The sequence below is a fragment of the Phodopus roborovskii genome, unplaced genomic scaffold (genome assembly GCF_943737965.1).
Source record: "Phodopus roborovskii unplaced genomic scaffold, PHOROB, whole genome shotgun sequence".
Lineage (NCBI taxonomy): Eukaryota > Metazoa > Chordata > Mammalia > Rodentia > Cricetidae > Phodopus > Phodopus roborovskii.
The window spans coordinates 4,294,087-4,316,374 of NW_026126639.1; the positions used below are offsets into that span (position 1 = coordinate 4,294,087).

Sequence of the window (22,288 nt, forward strand, 5' to 3'; positions counted from 1 at the left end):
CTACTCAGCTTTACTGGTCAATTTGACTCAGCTTAGGGTCACAGGAGAGTGGAGCCTTGATTGAGGAATTACTGAGATCAGATTGCCTAGGGCATGTCTGGGGGTGTTTTCTTGATGTTTAATTGGTGTAGGAGGGCTCAGCCCACAGTGGGCGGCACCAGTCCTTGGGGAAATGGTCCTGGGCTGTCTAGGAGAGCCAGAGTGAGCCAGCAAGCAGAGCTGCTCCCTGGCTCCCACTTCCGTCCCTGCTCAGACAGCCGTCGGGGATGGATTCTGACCTGCGAGTAAGAGTCAGACCTGGTCTGCTTGGTCAGAGGGTTTTATTGCAGCAGCAGACTATGCCAGAGGTAGAGATGGAGCGTAGACAGGAAGGCTGTCCCCTTAGCGACATCTGCTCACGGGAGCTAAGCTCGGCAGGGCTCAGACAGTGAGAGCTCTCACAGCCCATACTTCACATCCTGTTTGCCTACAAACCCTTTTGTTTTCCTGGTTGGCAAAAATTAAAGCGATCCCCAGAGATGGTGGGTGGTGGTGGGAAAAAAAACAACAGCTTTGACTGAAAACACCCAACTGTGAGGAGAGGAGTGGAGTTCCTACCCCACTTCAGACAGCTGAGAACATAACACATACAAATATTTCTGAAGATGTCAGCATATTGATCCAAGGCAGGTGGCAGTGCCCGACAGGCAGGAAAAACAGAGCGTTGTGTTTATGCGCTTCCCCAGAGAGATGGAACCACATAGAACCACACACACACACACACACACACACACATACATACACACACACACATAGTACACACACACATAGTACACACATACACACACACACCACACATATACACATACATACACACACATACACACATACACACATATACACCACACACATACACATACATACACACACACATACATACACACACATACACACACCACACACATGCACATACACACACATACACCACACACATACAAACATATACACACACCACACACACTACACACATACACACATACATACACATCACACACACACACATACGTACCACTCACACACCACACACATACTACACACACACTATACACACACCACACACTATACACATATACACACATCACACACACACATACATACCACATACACACACCATACACATACACACACCCCCACACACACCACACATATATACCACACACCACACACACACACCACATACATACAAACATATACACACACCACACACACACCACACACACACACACACACACACACACACACTTGTGTTTAGAGGTTTTAAAAAGTCTTTCTATACCTTTGCCTTAATCACCACGTTTACTATGACAGACACTGAAGGGGCTTGATAGAACAAACACTTAGGGTCCCTCCATCATCTGTAAAATGGCATACAGGGCCTGAGTGACTGGAAGCATGGCTTAAGGGAGCTGGCACCCTGTGCCCCGCTCCCCAGAGCTCTCAGACACCCATCTCCATGCTTTGCTTCATCCACTTTTCACAGCTCAGTCTTCCACAGACTGAGGGTTAAGAAATAGACCAAGCTCCCTCCTTTTAGTCCCAAGAACAACTTTCTTCTTGATCAATTCTTTTCATAGAAATTGACAACCATAAAGATGGATCATTGGTGTAAAAATTCACCTTGTTCTTACATTGAACTCAATCCATTATCTGGCAGCAAAGGCCTCTGTGTGAGCTATGGATTATACTATGTCATTTTTTTCTGGAATATTCGGAAAATTCCCATCCCTTGGTTGGTCCTCTAGAAACTTCTATCGGTTGTTTCTAACTGCTCTGAACACATGTGGCTACAGTTCAGGGAATTCCTTTTTTAGGGTTCTTTTAAATAAAAGTATCCAACAATAGCTCAGAGCTCTGCTCTGTCCTGTGCTATGGCCCCGCAGAAAAGGGGAAGTTATTCAGATGTGTACCTGGATGTGAACTGGCCGACTTCTTCAAGAATCACAGAAAGGTGCTTGGTCACATCCTCAGCTTGGGACGAATGTGCCGTGAGTTTCTTCGAGTCTCCAAACAAAGAAAAGAAATAATCCTCTCCTTCCCCCAACACAAGAATGTCCGAGTCAAAGCTCAGTAGGGGCTGTTTCTTTGGAATCATGAAGCTTGGGCCTTTCAAAGAAATTGGACAAGCAAGTGAGACAGACATGTAAGTCATCATCAAAAGAATCCATGTTTACAGAAGTATGTTTCTTTATAGCCCGTACTGCCCATCACACTCAGCAGAAGAATCAGAAGCGCCGGTGGGAGCTCTACAACCTCCTCACTCACTAGAGATGGATTATCCAGCTGTCTTAAACGTCCAGTGGCGCTTGCACGGACTGTGCAGCCATCTTGGCTCTGGCCTCCTTGGGGAATTCACTTTCCCTGTTTGTTCCCTGTCGTGAGCACGCTGGGTGTTTAGCTGAGTACTTAGCTGCACTAGGAACTGTATTTGTCAGTAAATATTGAACCTGTCAAATTTGGGCATTACACATACAAATATAGTCTTATTCTATACTTGCTTGCTATATTGCCCATTTTAAAACTCCACCTTGTGGGCAACTCTACCTCCTGCAGGGTAAAGTGAGGACGAGAGGCAAATCAGGTGCCTGCTCTTCAGCTGGCAGAGAAAATGGGAGTTATCACAGGGTAAGGGTCTTCCTTATGTGACCCTGGGCCCAGAATCATCAAAGCATACAAACAACTCAGATTCTGCTCTAGATTCTTGTATATAAAAGAATAAATAGGGTTTTGTTGTTGTTGTATGCTAGGGTTGCGCCTAGGACCTCAGGTACACTAAGTGAAGCCACTATGCTTTGTGCCCCTTAGCAGGGCTTTCACAGTTTAACCCCAACACAGAGCAAACACAATGGTCTGCACAGCATCTGAGCTGCAACTTTCCCTTCTTAGATCTAAAGCTAGTATCTGCATATTTAACACTCTGTATATCGATCAAGGATTAAGGTCAGCAAGAATTTAGCAAGCATCTTTGGATGATCCACCTTAATCACAGAAACAATGACGAATAATACTGTGATCTCATGACAGCCATACACAACTGTGTGTAACATCATGTTGAAGCCTAGGAAGATACCAGAAACAGACAGAAATAATACAGATGAGAAGTAGCCAGATCACAAATGTCCACAGAGTAGACGGAGTAAAGCATTCGGAAGTCATGGGCCCACAAGTCAAATATAGATTATTCTAGAAGGAGCCTACAGGTAGGCTAAGGGATGCACGTGTTGGCTCTGTGCTGAGTTACACACACCCCAGGCTTAGCAGAACCTGCGAAGCTGGCATTTCACTCTCCAGTCTGCAGGTGTGAAGCATGGGAGCCAAGGCTGCTGGGAACTCCCCTCCCTTCTCCTCCTGGGGAGGGAGGGCAGAAGAGCTGGTTCTGTGTTTCCCAGGGCAGCGCAGCACAGCGCCACCTCACCACGAGGTGCAGCAAACTTCACAGCACACCCGGCTGGGCAGCCTGCGGGCACCATGGCACGCCACACAGTTTCTGCGCCTGCGCCCCCTTCTCTTGGCTACTTCATATCCTGTGCTACTGCCCCGTCTGATGTCTGTTCTGCGTATGCACGAGCCTTGAGTCTACTAAAGGTGCAAGAGAAGTTACTGCTTATCCTTTGTCAGTATGCTGGCAAACTGCCCTTCCTGCTATATGCTGGACATTTTAACCCCGGCCATCTCTGCAGCTCAGGCATCTTAATCCCAGGCATGAAGAACACATTGCTTGACCTTCACTGCACGGTTCCAAGGATCCTTCTGATGAGCCCTGACTTGAGTTCTCAATCAATTCTAGAACATGCTAACAACGGACCCACAGACAATCATGGTAGCACTAGGCATCTTGATCTTTGCAACAGCATCCAGTGAAGGGTCCTTAGGAAGCTACATGGCATGGTCAGCTCTGGACCGTGCTAACAGTGGACCCAGAAGCCATCACGGCAGCTGTGGACTTTCTCATGGGGACGCCGTATTTGGGCACTGCATGAACATGTACTTCAGGTCTAGAGTCAAAGGCTCTTGACTCAGCCAGCCTACTCCACGTGTGACATGGACACTGAGAGACATCACAGGGAACAAATGATAGCACATCCCTCAGCCAAGGGGACAAAGAAAGAGCCAACCAATCTTGGCTACTTGGTACCTACTCTGCTTTGACAGGCTGGCATCCCCTCGGGTGATGCTCAGGATGGTAGACTTTGAAGTCAATGGACCAGCTGAGGATAAGGTGAGGCCGCTATTCTGAGCGCTAGTGATCTGGTAGAAGCTGAGTGGCATTTCGTGGGAAAGTGACTGTGGCAATTGTATTGCAGTGTCCAAATCTATCATCTTTGGGAAAAAATGGACCGAAGACGGCTGTTTTGCTGGAGTCAGATTTCCAAGTTTCTCTTCTCTTCTGTATATAAAACAACAACCAACAAAGTAAGAAAATTAGAATGCTCGAGTACAGGAAGCTCCAGGTATTACTCAGAATTCTGCTTGCTAACTACCACACATCTACCACAAGACGCTGGCATCCCCAAACTCTGGTTCTAACTGTGTAAATGAATGTTATTAGCCTTGTCTCATTGTGTATTTCATTTTAAATTAAAGATCAATAGATTCTCTTGTTGATGGTTTTGAAGATTAAAATTTATAATAAACAGTATAATGCCTGCAGTCAGGAACTTTAGGGTTTCCTTCTTAGCTTTTTAATACATTTCTTTCCAGAGTATTTGTCTTTCTACAAAAGACCTTAATGCTTGTTCACTGATATGGCCACTGCTGTGAATTCCTGCAGCTGCTAAACTAGCTTTCCAATATTGACAAAATTATGTGGACAATGATCCCCCGTCTCTCATGGAAACCCAGAAATGAGGGAAGGATGATGATGTTCAAGTTCCACTGTGATAAGTGACATCTAGGAACACGCATCTCCTTTTTGTTTTTAATAGAAAAGTACTCATTAACCCTCACACTATCGTTTGAATGAAGTCCCCAATCTACACAGTAATTTCTCTACAAGTTAAGTGGTAGTCATGATTGATCTCAGGACAAGGCTTATAATGAACTCCACATCAACACCCTTCTAGTGGGCTCAGAGAAACTGTGCGTGCATGTGTGTGTGTGCGTGTGCGCGTGTGTGTGCATGCGTTCATGCTTGGGAAGATCAAATGGGAACAAAATCCACGTGTCCTTCCATTGTTTGGCCTGTTCAGTCACCCCACGCCATGGCTGTGTCTACAGTGTTTGCTGTGAATCGGGAATTCACCTCGTTGCTTCCCAGACCACTTCTCCTTCAGTTCGCTTCTCAGAGCACTTATTTCGTGGCTAACACTGAGTGTCATAGGACTGGCATCAGAGAGGCCTTGGAGGTCAGTGGGACTCACACCTCCGCATGTGTCTATGAGTTTCAAGACAGGGCGGAGTAAGATGGCTCTGTCCCAAGGAATGGGGTCATCCACGGATGGATTAACGAGGCGGGGGAACTCGGGGAGACGGGCCATGCCCCGCCCTCTTCCTGCGGCTGCCCCCTTCTGCCCCCCTCGGCCACGCCCTTCCTCCATGCTGTCTCAGGCTGCCCAGGCCCTGAGTAGCTGTCACAGTGGCACAGCTTATAAGGTTCTTAAAGACAGCATCTAGTTGGTTCTCCTCACTGGGTTTCCTTCTTTTTTAAGATTTATTTGCTTACTACGTATACAGCGTTTGACAAGCATGTATGCCTGCATGCTAGAGAAAGGCACCAGACCTCACTACAGATGGCTGTGAGCCACCATGTGGGTGCTGGGAATTGAACTCCAGACCTCTGGAAGAACATCCAGTGCTCTTAACCTCTGAGCCATCTCTCCAGCCCCTCATCTTGGTTTCTATGGGAACCAGGGCCTGAGGCTTCCTCTCCTACCATCTTCACAATGTCCTCAGTCTAGTCCCTGACTCTTCACTCTGCAGATTTCTTCCCTGAGAATCTTCAACTCTGTCATTAACACCAGATGTCACTAAATGTGCCTCTCAGAAAGTACAAGGACGTTTTAAAATGTGGAGAGATGGTGTTGGCCCAGGGCTCAGTAAGCTTTGACCAGCTGGGAGTCCAAGATGCACCAAGTACTGACACACTGAGAACTCTCTGGAATATGACCATGATGGCAGTGGGCAGGAGGCTTCAGGGGCAGACTGTACATGTGTCATCTCAGTTCAGCCAGAGACAGGATCATGAGACGGCCCTCCCCCCCGCCCCCGCTGTGTAGAATAAGCCTGGGAAGTATTTCCATGTTCTTCACATCTGGATTTCATTGCACATTGGCTCTGCCTTCTCAGCAGGCTCATTTCATAAGCTCCCCAAACCTTTTCCTTCAGCAAAACAATATCCCTTTTAACACATTTAATTCCAGTGTAAGGGTTCTCAATGAGCCCCTGCGTAGCTGGAACAGAGAAACTTGGCTCAGGGACACAGGAAGTGTTTAGGTGCCTGATGGCTGCACACCCTGGGAGTGACCCCAGCCTCCAGGGCAACTCTGGTGGGTAGCTGGCCGAGCGTGCCCTACACTCGCCATCCATGGACTACTTCAGAAGATGGGAGCCTTTGTCCTGCCCAGCCTCTTCTTCATTTCTCTCTCTCTTTACTAACAGACACTAAAGCACCCGATGCCAGGAGCTTGGCTCAGCACTTGGAGTGACAGGAAAGAGACAGCTTTGGAGATGCTGCTGTATCAATCACTTTTCACCGCTAAACCACCATTAAGCAACAGACTGGAGCCCAACAGTAGCAAACAGCGTCCAGTCACGCACCCTGGACAGCAGAAAGGGAACCAATGCCTGCGCTTAGGTTGAGGAAATGCTTGACAGCTGTGGCTGAGCCGTGAAAATTTTATATGTTGCCCCCACAAACATTTCGGAGACTGACTTTTAGTAGTGTTTTAACGTTCATCACATACGTCGTGGTGCTGCTGGTGACTGTGGTACAGTTTTTGTGCTTTGAGACTCGCACAGCACAGTGGAGGCTCGCACAGCACAGTGGAGGCTCGCACAGCACAGTGGAGGCTCGCACAGCACAGTGGAGGCTCGCACAGCACAGTGGAGGCTCGCACAGCACAGTGGAGACTCGCACAGCACAGTGGAGACTCGCACAGCACAGTGGAGGCTCGCACAGCACAGTGGAGGCTCGCTTCCTCTGTACGCTGGGAAGGCGCCACACCTCCACACCTGCTCTGCTCAAGCTTTCAAGCTCAGGGCCTTGGCCCATTCGACCGGAGCTGAAATCCCACCCAGGGTTTTATGGTAGAGTTCTGTCCTGGAGACTTCACACTGCTCAGGGGCCAGGGCCTTAGAGAAAGGGACTAATGCTGTGGTCGCCCATTGTATTTAGGAGACTCAGGCAATTTCTACTCCTAATGACTTCCTAAGTTGTTTTTATTTTACTTATTGGAGGGAGGGGAGGGGAGGGGGAGGAAGAAGGAGAGGAAGGGAGGGAGGGATGAAGAGAGGGACAGATGGGGTAGAGAGAGAGAGAGAGAGAGGTGCCTCCTTCGTATCTGGAGGTCAGACAGAACTCGAGTCCTTCCCTCCTCCTACCATGTAGGCTTTGGAGGTCAAACTCAAGTGACCAGGTTTGAAAGGCAAACACTTTCGTCGGCTGAGCCTTCTCACCAGCCCCTGCCTAGATATGTTTTAAACCCTGGAGTCTGTGTTTCTCCGCCCTCTCTAACCCAGCCCCTGCTTGCCCCATCCTTACATCTCTTCCTTCTGCATTTTAGGCTGGAGCTTTACTTTGCTGTCACTGACCAGGGCCTCCAGAGTGTCCTTCATCTCGGCCAGCAGAGACATCTGTTTTCTTTCCTAGGTAACAGATCATGGCATCAGGCAGTGACCACAGCTGACCTTCAAGAAAGACTTGCTTTTTAAAGTGACCTTACCTGCTTATCCAACTATCTTCAGTTTATCAAATTTAATGACTTCCTTGCCACACTGTCATTAAAAAGAAATTTCTTCTGCAAAATGAAAGTGCCAGCATAGCCAATGTTTATATTGGCTAAGAATCTGAGACAAACTACGGAGGGACCCGGAGAGCAGCTCAGGGGGGAGTGGCTGGCTGTGATCCAGGAAAGCAGCCTTTGTGACAACGGCCTCACATCTGCATGTCATCACTGCCTCTTAGAACCATGAGCAAATGTCTCCATGGTGGCTTCCGGCTCTCATCAGTGTGTGGTTGTCACACAGGCCCTGAAGTCTGTGGACCTTAAACAGCGTAACTTTCTTTTAAGAGCCATGTCTTCCCCGACATGGGAATGTTTAATGTCCTGCTGTGGGAGCGAGGTCAGTATACGAATGTCAGAGAGAATCTATTACAACTCTTGTCTCTTCTCTTGCTACCCAATTCTCTTCTTTGTCCCTCCCTCTCACAAAGACTTCGAGTGACAGAAAATATCTGGAAGAGGAATAGAAAACACGTGCATTTTAAGCCACAAAGCAGTCTCAGTGGTGATAGCCACATCCAAGCAACAACCAAAATCCTATTTAGTCACACTAAGATCTCGAGCGAGGAAAATCCCTCCTAATTTCATTTCTTCTAGGTGTAGGGCATCCACACTTCATGCTCCAAGACACCGGAGGCAGGAGAATGCGATGATCAGATATGAAATTATGGGCTTCTGTACATCAGTTTCATGCATAATTAGTGGTGAAGGGATGAGCAAATTCACTCAGAAATAAGGACATTTTCTGTGTGGCTGTTTTGAGAAGCTACAAATTAGCAATAGTTAGCTCCCTGGATGATCAAACATCCTGCAATCTAGACTTGAACATGTGCTCCCCATGCAAGGTGACGTGATATTTACATGCAAAACGTAATGGTAAAATAATTGTAAGTTGAAGAAGAAAGCTGGAGGGCAGTAAACATTTAGTTACATTTTCTCCATCGCAAAGATGAAGCCCACTTTGTTGCACAAAAGAATAAAAGAGCCAGAGACAGATATTAGGGTTCAAGCCTCAAGTTCAAGGTCAGAGAGACAAAGCAGCCGGGCGCTAGCATTCACTCTACCTCAGACTGAAAGGTGGCCCTGGCCCCACCAAACCTCAGACCACTGACTCTCCTCAGCGTGGCTGGAGAATGCTGACCACTGAAGACCCTGCTCCTGTCTTTTATGCACTGTAGTGCTGGGATTAAAGGCGTGTGATCGATCCCAGGTGCTGAGATCATCTTTGCCAGAGCTGTTTCTCTTTAGGACTGAATCAATCTGGTGTAGATCTGGGTGGCCTAGGACTCACGGGGATCTGTCTACCTCTTAATCCCGAGTCCTGGGATTAAAGGTGTGCATCACCACTGCCTGATCTTTATAGCCTGGGGCTGGCTTTGCTTTCTGAATCATATGGCAAGCTTTAGGAAGACACAGCTGTCACATGGTCTCCTGGTGTCACATGACTTCGTTTATCCCATCAGAGGCTCTGTTCATGTTTCCGTACTTCGAGGGAAGTTTTCATCAGCTGAGGCAAACTTCTGAAAGCTTGAAATGCTCCCACGCAGGGGACTTGCCATACTCCCTTGCCTAAGTTACTGCAACAAAACCAACTTTCTCCTTTGCTGCAGTGGGGGAGGGGTAAACCCAGTGGTTCTGACCCAAAGACAAAGTGGGCCTGGACCACAAAGAGCATTTTATATGAGAGAGTGCAGGTACAGGAGCTAAGATTCGTGTGTGTGTGTGTGTGTGTGTGTGTGTGTGTGTAGGGGGTGGCTTTTACTGGAGAGGAGCCAGAAATACTAGACCCACTACAATCTGACACAATCTATCTTGGCAAAGGATTTTCCTGCATATCACCTGTTGTGCCAGATTGTCACACTTGTGAAAAATAAATGACTATTACTTGAGTTTGAACTCCAGCTCCACATTCCATATAAATTCAGCAGTAGTCTTCCATTCCTTTCATGCACACCAAACCCCACGGGAAACAACCCTGGGCTGTGGAGAGGGATGCACGCGCCCTGCTCACATCAGCTGCTCACCGCTTTGCGGCAGGGAGGACTCAGCAGCTGGAGAGACTCCCGAGTCTCTACCTCAGGAAGAACATGGCCCAGCACGAGCTGGGAAGATGATACCCGGCCCTGCATCCAGGTGATGGTCTGAGCCTGGGTCTGTCACCGTAACCCTGAAAGGTGACCCCTTCTCCAAGTGATGACATGGACGGTGACCTAGGTGACCCTGTCCAAAGGCGCCGGCCAGGAGTTGGTCTCCATTTGCCCTCAAGTTCTCATCACTGCTCCTGTTCTCTGTATGACTCTTGTGTGATGCATCCCTGGTCCTCTCGTGGTGATGGGCAAAAGCCTAGCCACTCCGGAACCAGATCTACCCTGCTATTTTCTTCTCTAAAAGTCTTTCCTTCCTCATGGCTTTCAGTTACCTTTGGACTTAGCCCCACGGTGAAAAATTCCAGAACTCGGAATGGGGGGGGGAGGAGGAGGATTGAAGCACTGTAGAGTAGATATGAGATGTAACGGATGAAAACTGAGTTTCACTTGTAATACTAGAATTTGGGATACAGAGGCAGGAGGGTCGCCATGAGTTCAAGGTCAGTTTGGTCTGTATGGAAGAGTACTAGGCAAGGTCTAAATAAAGAGACCTTGAGTGAAAACCAAAAGAATGCTTCATGTCTCATGCTTTCAATCCCGATGAAGCAAAAATTAAATGTGGAAAAATGACATTTCTATTTAAAACATCAAGCAAATCTTTACACACGCACGATTTTGAAAGCACCGACAGGACAAAGATCTGGTTTCATACACTAAAGTCCTCAGCGGCCACAGTTTGCACAGTGGGGGTGGGGTGGGCTTATTACACGGGTGATATGCATGTCTTGTGTGGAGGATGGCTAAGTACAGATTTTTCCTTCCCTTCCTTCATGTGGGCGACATGAAATTGAGGATTGTGACATAAGGTGTGGTGACACGTGCCATTCCCTCAGACTCGGAGTTTGACGTGTAGCTTCCTGTCTGCACATGCACAGTATGGACTCTACAGTACAGTATGTTACAGTTAGTATGTACAGTTAGTAAGGGATCCTGTATTCCTTCACTCTCTGCATGGAACCCAACCTCAAGTGCAGATGCTATTTTACCACAGCCAGCATCAAATGCGCTGTCTGAGGTTGTTAAGGGAGGCCGTGGAGTCACCTGTTGGGAGATTATAGTTTCAGGTGGTTTGCTCAAACCTTGTTCATAGACCCCAGACTGAAGGAGTAAGGAAGTTACCAAACACCTATATTCATGGCTTCAGGTGTAAATTTAGCAGTGGATGGACCCCTCCAGAGTCTGCCAGGGTCCTGCTCATTGCCTCCTGAGGACTGGGGACTGTGTACAAGGTAACCCGTCCCAGCAGCCCATCCCATCCAGAGTCTGCCTGAACCCTAGTTCCGCCACCACCCACTGGAAGAGGAAAGCCATCAAAATATTGGACACGATTGCACCCACCAGACGAGAACCTTGATCCTGTACCCACCAGGAGAGGGAGAGACCCCACCAGTATGCACTGGAAGTAGACATGGGTAGAGGACAGTATAAGAACACAGTCAACAACAGAAATATCAATATGACATTCCCAGAGTCTAGGGACTCCATACCACAGAGACCTGAACTTGACAACTCAAATGAAGCAGAAGAGAACAACCCTAAAAACAACTTCATGGTGGTAATGAGAAAATCACTTAAGGAAAAATAAACAAAACAAATTCAAGAAATGGAGGAAAAGACAAGCCAAAAATTACAAGAAACCATTCAAACAGTGCAAGGCTTGAAAGCTGAAATATACACAATTAAAAACAACAACAACAACAAAAACCAAAACACAGTCTGAGGGAATGCTGGAAATACAAAAACTGGGTAAATGATCAGGAACTATAGATGCAAGCATAACCAACAGAATACAAGAAATGGAGCAAGAGAATCTCAGGTTGAAGATGTACTAGGAGAAATAGATTCATCAACCAAAGAAAATCTTAAGTCCAGCAAATACCTAACATAATATATCCGGTGAAAAGGCCAAACCTAATCATAATAATAGGTATAGAAAGAGGTGAAGAAACCCAACTCAAAGGTGCAGAAAATATATTCAACAAAATCATAGAAGAAAACTTTCCGAACCTAAAGAAAGACATGTCAATGAAAGTACAAGAAGCTTACAGAGCACTAAATAGAGTGAACCACAAAAGTGTCCCCTTGCCACATAATAATCAAAACACCAAACATACAGAACTAAAAATGAATAGTAAGAGCAACAAAGGAAAAAGGCCAAGTAACATATAAAGGCAATTCTATCAGAATTACACTGTCTTCTCCATGGAAACTCTGAAGGCCAGAAGGTCCTGGATAGATGTTCTACCAACACTAAGAGACCATGGATGCCAGCACAGACTACTATACCCAGCAAAGCTTTCAATCACCATAGATGGAGAAAACAAGATATTCCATGATAAAACCCACATTTAAACAATACTTGTCAACTAACCCATCCCTGCAGAAAGTTCTAGAAGGAAAACTCCAACCCAAGGAAGTTAACTACACCCACAAAACATAGGCAATAGATAATCCCGCTTTACCAGCAGGCAAAAGAAAAATGGGGTAAATTCACACACAATACCACTGCCACCAAATCAAAAACAAACAAGAATGAACAATCAATGGTCATTAATATCCCTCAATATTAATGGTCTTAACTTGCCTATAAAAAAGAGACAGGCTAGAAGAATGGATACAAACATACAAGAAACTTGCTGCATACAAGAAACATAGCTCAACTTCAAAGACAGATGTTACCTCAGAGTTAAGTGTTGGGAAAAGATTTTCCAGTTAAATGACCCAAGAAACAAGCAGATGTAGTAATCCTAATATTTAACAAATTAGACTTTAAACTAAAATCAATCAAAAGAGATAAAGGTCATTTTTCATTCATCACAGGACTAATCCATCAAGATAAAGTCTCAATTTTGAACATCTATGCCCCAAATACAAAGGCACCCACATTCATAAAAGAAACATTACTAAAATTCAAATCATACATAAAACCTCACGCACTTATAGTGAGAGATTTCAACACACCACTCTCAACATTAAAATGGTCCACCAGACAGAAACTTAACAAAGAATCAAAGGGACTAACTGAAGTCATGATCCAATTGGGGTTAACAGACATCTATAAAACATTCCAACCAAACACAAAAGAATATATCTTCTTCTCTGCACCACATGGAACCTTCTCTAAAATCAACCACATACTTGGCAACATAAAAAACCTCAACAGATACAAAAAAAAAAAAAAATTGGAATAGTCCTTTGTATCTTATCAGACCACCATGCTTTAAAGTTGGAATTCAACAACAACACAAATCACAGAAACCCAAAAACTCATGGAAACTGAATAATGCGCAATTGCACCATACCTGGGTCAAAGAAGAAATAAGAAAGAAATTAAGGACTTCCTAGAATTCAACGAGAATGAGGACGCAACATACCCAAACTTATGGGACACCTTGAAAGCAGTGCTACGAGGGAAGTTCATTGCACTAAGTGCCCATATGAAGAAAACGGAGGATAGCCACACTAGAGAGTTAGCAGCACAATTGAAAGCTCTGGAACAAAAAGAAGCAAACTCATCTCAGAGAAGGAGTAGAACCCAGGAAATAATCAATATGTGGGCTGAAATCAATAAGGTGGAAATCAGGAAAACAACACAAAGAATCAATGTAACAAAGAGTTGGTTCTTCAAGAATATCAACTATATACATAAGCCTTTATTCAAACTAACCAAAAAGCAGAGAGAGAACATGCAAATCAACAACATCAGAAATGAAAAGGGGGACATAACAACATACACGGAGGAAATCCAGAGATCTTCAGGTCATACTTTGAAAACCTGTATTCCATAAAATTAGAAAATTTAATGGATATATATCACTTACCAAAATTAAATCAAGAACAGATAAGCAACTTAAGTAGACCTATAACCCCTAATGAAATAGAAGCAGTAATTAAAGTCTCCCAACCAAAAAAAGCCCAGGGCCAGATGGTTTCAGTGTAGAATTCTACCAGAAATTCAAAGAACAGCTAATACCAATATTCCTCAAATTGTTCCACACAATAGAAGCAGAAGCTTCATTACCAAACTCTTTTTTACGAGGCAACAATTACCTTAGTATCCAAGCCACACAAAGACACAACTAAGAAAGAGAACTACAGATCAATATCCCTCATGAACATTGATTAAAAAAAATAATAAAATACTGGCAAATAGAATCCAAGAATACATCAGAGAACTCATCCACCATGACCAATTAGGCTTCATCCCCGGGGATGCAGGGATGGTTCAACATACAAAAATCCATCAATGAAATCCACCACCTAAACAAACTGGAAAAGAAAAACTACATGATCATCTCACTAGATGTTGAGAAAGCCTTTGACAAAATCCAACACCCCTTAATAGTAAAGGTCTTGGAGAGATCAGGGATAACAGGAACATACCTAAACATAATAAAAGCAATATACAGCAAACCAACACCCAGCATCAAACGAAATCAAGAGAAACTCAATGCGATTCTTCTAAAATCAGGAACAAGACAAGGCTGCTCATTCTTTCCACATCTCTTCAATATTGTACATGAAGTTCCAGCTAGAGCATTAAGAAAACAAAAGGAGATCAAGGGGATACAAACTGGAAAGGAAGAAGTCAAACTTTTACTATTTGCAGATGATATTATAGTTTACGTAAGTGACCCAGAAAACTCTACCAGGGAAATCCTACAGCTGATAAACACCTTCAGCAAAGTGTCAGGATACAAGATTAACTAAAAATAAATCAGTAGCCCTACTATATACAGACAAAAAATGGGCTGAGAGAGAAATCAGAGAAACATAACCTTTTACAATAGCTAGAAACAACATAAAATATCTTGGGGCTAACACTAACCAAACAAGTGAAGGACCTATGTAATAAGAACTTTGAGTCTTTAAAGGAAGAAATTAAAGAAGATACCAGAAAATGGAAAGATCTCCCATACTCTCGTAAAGGAAGGATCAAGATCAACACAGTAAAAATTGCAATCTTGCCAAAAGCAATTGACAGATTCAATGCAATCCCCATTAAAATCCCAGCTCAATTCTTCACAGACCTTGAAAGAACATTCAACTTTAAATGGAAAAACAAAAGAGCCAGGATAGCCAAAACAACCCTGTACAATAAAGGAACTTCCTGAGGCATCACCATCTCTGAATTCAAGCTCTATTATAGAGCTATGGTCCTGAAAACAGCCTGGTATTGGTGCAAAAATAGACAGGTAGACCAATGGAATAGAACTGAAAATCCTGATATCAACTTACACATCGATGAACACCTGCTTTATGACAAAGAAGCTAAAATTAAACAATGGAAAACAGAAAGCATCTTCAACAAATGGTGCTGGCACAACGGGAGGCTGACCAGTAGAAGATTGCAGATAGACCCTTATCTATCGCCATGCATAAAACTTAAGTCCAAACGGATCAAAGGCCTTAACATAAATCCAGCCACACTGAACCTCTCAGAATAGAAAGTGGGAGGTACCCTTGAACCAATTGGTACAGGAGACTGCTTCATGAGCAAAACACCAGTAGCACAGACACTGAGATTGACAATAAATGGGACATTCTGAAACTGAGAAGCTTCTGTAAGGCAAAGGACACGATCAACAAGTCAAAACAGTAGCTCACAGGATGGGAAAAGATCTTCACCAACCCCACATCTGACAGAGGGTTGATCTCCAAAACATATAAAGAACTCAAAAAGCTAGTTACCAAAACACAAATAATCCAATTAAAATGTGAGGTACAGAACTAAATAAAGAATCCTCAATAGAGGAATCTAAAATGGTTGAAAGACATTTAAGAAAGTGCTCAACATCCTTAGCCATCAGGGAAATGAAAATCAAAACAACTCTGAGACACCATCTTACTCCTGTCAGAATGGCTAAAATCAAAACCACCAATGACAACTTACGCTGGAGAGGATGTGGAGAAAGGGGAACACTCCTCCACTGCTGGTGGGAGTGCAAACTCGCACAGACACTTTAGAAATCAGTATGGTGGTTCCTCAGGAAAATGGGAATCTACCACAAGATCCAGTAATTCTACTCTTAGGCATATGCCCAGAAGATGCCCATTCATACAACAAGGACATCTGTTCAACTGGGTTCACAGCAGCATTGTTTGTAATAGCCAGAACCTGGAAGCAACCTAGGTGCCCCTCTACTGAAAAATGGATAAAGAAAATGTGGTGCATTTATACAATGGAGTACTATTCAGCAGGAAGAAAATCAAAACAAACAAACAAATCAACGGAATCTTGAAATTAGAAGGCAAATGGATGGAACTAGAAGAAACCATCCTGAGTGAGGTAAACCAGTCACAAAACGACAAACATGATATGTACTCTCTCATATACGAATTTTAGACATAGAGAAAAGGATCAGCGGCCTACAATCCACACCGCCAGAGAAGCTAGGAAACAAGGAGGACCCTAAGAGAGACACACATGGTCCCCTGGAGCAGGAGAAAGGGACAGATCTCCCCAGAACATTGGCAGCATAGAGGGAGGGGAGAGGGGAGACGAACAGGGGAGAGGAGAGGAGGGCCTGAGGAGCAGCAAGATTGAGTCAGAGGAAGAATAGAGGAGAGCAAGAAAAGAGACACCATAATAGAGGGAGCCATTGTAGGTTTAAAGAGAAATCCGGCACCAGGGAAATGTCCAGAGATCTACAAGGATGACCCCAACTAAGAATCTGAGCAAGAGTGGAGAGGCTACCTTAAATGCTCTTCCCTGATATGAGATTGATGACTACCATATATGCCATTCTAGAGCCTTTAGCCAGTATCTGATGGAAGCAGAAGCAGACACCCACAGCTAAACACTGAGCTGAACTCCTGGAATCCAGTCACAGAGAGGGAGGAGTGATGAGCAAAGGGGTCAAGATCAGGCTGGAGAAACCCACAGAGACAGCTGACCTGGGAAACCAACCCAGATAGCCTGAATGTGGGTGTTAGTTAGGAGGCCTGGGCAGTCTATGGGTCCTCTGGTAGTGGATCAGTATTTATCCCTAGTGCATGAATGGACTTTGGGAGCCCATTCCATATAGAGGATACTCCCTCAGCCTAGACACATTGGGGAGGGCCTGGGCCCTGCTCCAAATGATGTGACATCCTTATGGAAGGCCTCACCCTCCCTGCAGAGCAGGATGAGGATAGGATGGGGGCTGGGGGAGGGGCAGGAGAGGGAACTGGGATTGCCATGTAAAACAAGCTTGTTTCAAATTTAAATAAAAATTATCAAAAAGCAAACAAAAAAAATTCCCGCCCTCCTCTTCTCATTCCTATCTTACAAATGGACAGACAGACAAAACCAGGGACAGAGCGAATACCTGTTTTTGGAGTATTAAATAATGTGAATAGTGCCTTTACATGGTGGTTCTTGTTTAATTATTAATATTAATGCCATCACCACCTGACTTTCCTACACGCTGTGCTGACTCTCCTGAAGCAGAAAGGACTCACTGCTGTTCCCCGCCTGGTGGGCACCCTCCGTGACCCTCACTACTTGTTCTCATGGACGTCACCTCATCACGGTGATCCTAAGCTCATAGAACACCTCGGGACATCTGTGTTCCTTCCCGCGCCCACAGCAGACACACTGCATTTGCTGTAGGAAAACCATGTTCTCCACACTGGTAATTACACCTTTACCACAATCTCACTCACAAATTGCATCTTGGTGGAATTACAAATTAAGAAGAAACCCTATTATATCTAGAAATGACGGTGAGCTGTTGTCTGGGGATCACCTGGCTCTTCTCAAGAGGGGCTGGCAGGCTCTGAAGAGTCTTCAGAGGCACAGAGGAGGCAATGCGGCTGCCCAGAAACCAGGTAGGAAGAAAGGCTCTTCTCCAGGCAAGTGCTTCAGTTCCAATGGAGAAAGGCTCTTCTCCAGGCAAGTGCTTCAGTTCCAATGGAGAATTTCTTGCATTCCTTAGGCCATATGTTGTGCCAGTGTGTGCGTCTGTGTCTCTGTGTGTTCCGGGCGGCATACTTGTGTACAACATGTGTGCTTTCCTATGTGGAGGCCAGGGACCAACCTCAAGGGTCATTTCTCAGGTACCACCCACATCTTCTCTTTCAAGAACCCAGTGGTCCCTAGGGATCACAGTGTTTCTACACCCTGGTGCTGGAATTACAGGCCAGTGTTCTGGGGATCCGACTCAGGCCTCCTGCTTGTTCGGCAGGTACTTCATTGACTGAGCCACGCCCAAGATCTGTACCATGCACCACAGTTTATCATCCACTCAGGAAAAAGGGTCTCAAACAGGAAGTTAGCAGACCATCATGACATAAAGCCAGGAACCTCGACTCTCCTCAAGAGACAACTTGCATTTGTCAACATAGCTCTAGGAGAGAGAAGTGACATCCACCCCTAATCCTCATGCCACCACCGGCAATATTTTGAACCTTGGGCTATTGTTCAAACAGGCATGGACTCTGAATACAACCAGAAGTGTGATGAGAGGTAACCAGGAAGAGAGTTGTCTTTAAAATGGAGGACCCTAAAGAACTGTTAGGAGAGAATGTTTCTCTGCAGCATCCAACCCAGACCATCAGCGACACCATGAGATGGCCCTAACCATCTCTGAGTGAGCATGACACACCATTTCCACCAAGCAGACGGGTCTTCCAGCAGCGTAGTGAAGACAGGAAATAAAAACAAGCTTCCTTGTGTGCAGGACAGGCAGTTCCCTGTCATCAAAGCCCACTAGGAAATAAGCAGAGTCTGGGCTGTCGCCACGGTCTGTTCCATCCATTCCTGACGGGGCATTTAGGACTAAACAGCTTGTCTCCAGTGCCTGGGGACCAAACCCTGTACCTGCTGGTGTCCAGGCTTCTCACCTTGTCTGTCACCTGGTGTCCACACGCTTAGGTGTCCTCCTCACAACGGACAGCAGGAAGTGGCTCATGTACACTAGCAGACATTTTACACTAGGGCACGCAAGTGTACACACATTCACATGCACGTGCACGCATGCACACAGATGTGCGCACACACACACACACACTCAATCCAGTGACCTCACTACACAGGCCACATTCTCTCAGACGTCTCAGACGTCTCCATTTGCCTGTTTGACTTCTCCATCTGGGTGTTCTGCATGATACACTGTGTCTCAACCCAAGTTCATGATCTCACTTCCCAAACATCCTGAGGACGCTGTCTCCATCTGCTTACCCTCAGTAAAAACCATCCAGGTTTCCAGCCAAGAGCTCTGGGCTGTGTTCATTCTTCCCCTTGATGATTGCAGCCAGCTATGTGTGCAGTCCAAACAGTCTGTCAGCTCTCTTTGTCATAGTTACCCTTGCAGACACTTACCACACCTCTCCCTAGCGTAAAAAGCCTCACAGGTTTTCCTTCCCCCGGGGCATGTGCCACAATCCAGCCAGCAGATGGATCCCACACTCAGAGAACTGCTCAAGGAGCTCTCTGATGCCCTGAGAGCGAGGGAAACTGCCCGGTGTGTCTCCCATGCCTTCTGACCTGGCTGGAGGGGCTTCAATCATCACGTCAAGCTGTCACTCTTCAGAGCCCAGTGGGCTAACCACAGAAGATGTGCTGGTTAGCTCTATGTCTACAATCATCTGAGGGGGACATCAACTGAGAAAATGCCTCTGTAAGATGGGGCTCTGGGCAAGCCTGCGAGGAACTGTATGAGTGATTGATGGGGTCCCCAGCCCACGGTGGGTGTTTGTTACCATCCCTGAGCCCCTGGACCAGCGGCCCTGGCTTCTATAAGAAAGCAGGCTTACGCTTTGGCCTTACCAGTGCACAGACAGGCTGGGCACAGTATTAATTGTCTTGAACCCCATTTCTGACTATAACCATTGTTTCAAATCTACACCGATCACAACATTGGGGGATCAAGGGCATGGACTCTGTATCCTCATGGCTCTAGGACCCAGAAAAATACCTGCAAATTCGTGTGGACCTTATTTGCTAAAGTGGACATAATGTAAATAAACAGCTTTGTTAAAAAAATTACATATACATACACATATACACACACATACATACATACACACACATATATATATAAACACACATACACACATACATATACACATACATATATACACATGCACACACATGCACACACACATATACACACATACACACACACATATATACACACACATACACTCATATGTATACACCCACATATATACATGCACATACACACATATATACACACATACATACATGCACACATACATACACACATACACACACATACACACACATACATACATATACACACATACACACACACATATATACACAATACATACTTACACACACATACACACACATACATACATATACACACATACACACACACATATATACACAATACATACTTACACATACACACACATATATACATACATATATGCACACACATATATATACACATACACACATACATATATATACACACATGCATACACACACACACACACATATACACACACACACATTTGTTTATTCGAAACAGGGCTTCTCTGTGTAACCCTGGCTGTCCTGGAACTTGCTCCATAGCCCAGGCTGGCCTCAAACTCACAGAGATCCTCCTGCCTCTGCCTCCTGAGTGCTGGTATTTAAAAAAGATTACTTTCTTAATTGAAATAGTTACCTTACAGAATTGGCCTGGTCCATGACAAAATTGTCATTTGATGAATGAGGTTGTACCATAGATTTGCTAAGTATACAGGCAACTTAGGAAGGTGATTGAGACACCTCATGACTTTTCTTTGTTTGAAATTGGGTGTCAGACACATCTGTAATGAAATGGAGAGCCCTAAAATGCGTGGCTCTGAGAAGCTGCTCCCATCTCTGAGATCTTTCTTTCCCATCAAAGGGGGGAATGGAGGGTGGGCTACTTTTCAGAGTTGATGCCACTGTGTTTAGGGGATGGCACAGTCTCCCCGAACACCAGCTGCTGCCCCTGGAAGCTATCTTAAGCTAGCAGTGGCCTTTCCCATGAGAAAGTATACGGGAAAGACAGATGGGAACACATGTCCTGCGACTTGTTGGAAATGTCCCCATGAAGTCACTGCAGAGGACTTTGTGCCCGTTAGGATGGGCTGACCACACCCTGTGAGTGTGCCCACCAGAGCTTCACACACGAACACAGGAACTCCTGTGCTTGTCTCTAACATCTTGTTTTAAAATGCCCGGAACCCTCTTTTACCCGAGGCATCTCTCTTCTGATGAACTACAGAGGGCAAACAGAAAATAAATGCAGGAGATAAGGTGGGCGATGACATCAGAGCTCTTTCTCTGACTTTATGAACTGGTTAGGAACAGCAAAGCAGGTTTCTGGACACATTAAAGTCCATAAATTGTAAAAATTACTAAGCCAGAAATAAATGTTCTAAGTTCTAACTATATCATTCTGCTGTATAAAAATTCAAACTCAGAATACTATTTCATCAGGAATAAGTTGAATTATAAAGGATTAATTAATTTAAAATGAGAATTTAGTTTGTGTGTGTGTGTGTGTGTGTGTGTGTGTGTGTGTGTGTTCATGTACCTGGACATGCTTGCCCATGCAGGCACTGTGAAGGCCAACACTGGATATCTTCTCATTCACTTTCTACCAGGTTTTGAGAAGTCTCTCACTTAGCCTGAACCTTGCCATTTTAATTAGACAGGCTGGCCTGTTTCTGTTTCTGCTTGCCCCTAAGTTCCAGGGCCTACAGGAAGGAGTCACAGCACCAGCTTTTACGTTTTATGTGGGTGCTACATATCTGAACTCAGGTCCTCATGCGGCCATGACTGGCCCCTTACCAACTGGGCCAACCCCCTGCCTGAGTTTACGTTAGCCCCGAGTGACTTCTGCTACTTCCATCTGGTCAGTTCCCACCTAAAATGACAAATGTCTGGCACAGTGAGTGCACAGACAGACAAATTTCCTTACTGAGGACAGGAAGGCTTTCTGCTAACCCCATTGGAACCTACCTAGGACGCCTGTGACGTGAAGATTCCAGGCAAGGCCTTGCTGTGGTCAGTGTGTCTGCTTGCGTCTGCTCATGCTCCCTGAAGACCTGCACAGTCCACTCTGCTGGTCAGTGTGACAGGCTGCGGTCAATGCTAGGTGCAAAGGTTGGCCTCGAGCTCACTCTAAGGTCTAGGGATGAACTCGGCTGTAATGTTCACACCTGCTCATCCACACA

At 45.3% G+C, this 22,288-nt stretch overlaps 1 protein-coding gene across 1 annotated transcript in view; it reads right to left on the minus strand.

Annotated features, from left to right (window-relative positions):
- Lmntd1 (lamin tail domain containing 1) overlaps positions 1-22,288 on the minus strand; it is a 58,378-nt gene that overhangs the window by 18,671 nt on the left and 17,419 nt on the right. Inside the window, exons 3-6 of the mRNA XM_051173365.1 lie at positions 10,001-10,099; positions 7,736-7,839; positions 4,176-4,423; positions 1,947-2,142 (exon numbers count right to left, since the gene is read on the minus strand). Of these exons, the coding sequence (XP_051029322.1) occupies positions 1,947-2,142; positions 4,176-4,423; positions 7,736-7,839; positions 10,001-10,099 (647 nt within the window). The remainder of the gene's footprint in view (positions 1-1,946; positions 2,143-4,175; positions 4,424-7,735; positions 7,840-10,000; positions 10,100-22,288) is intronic.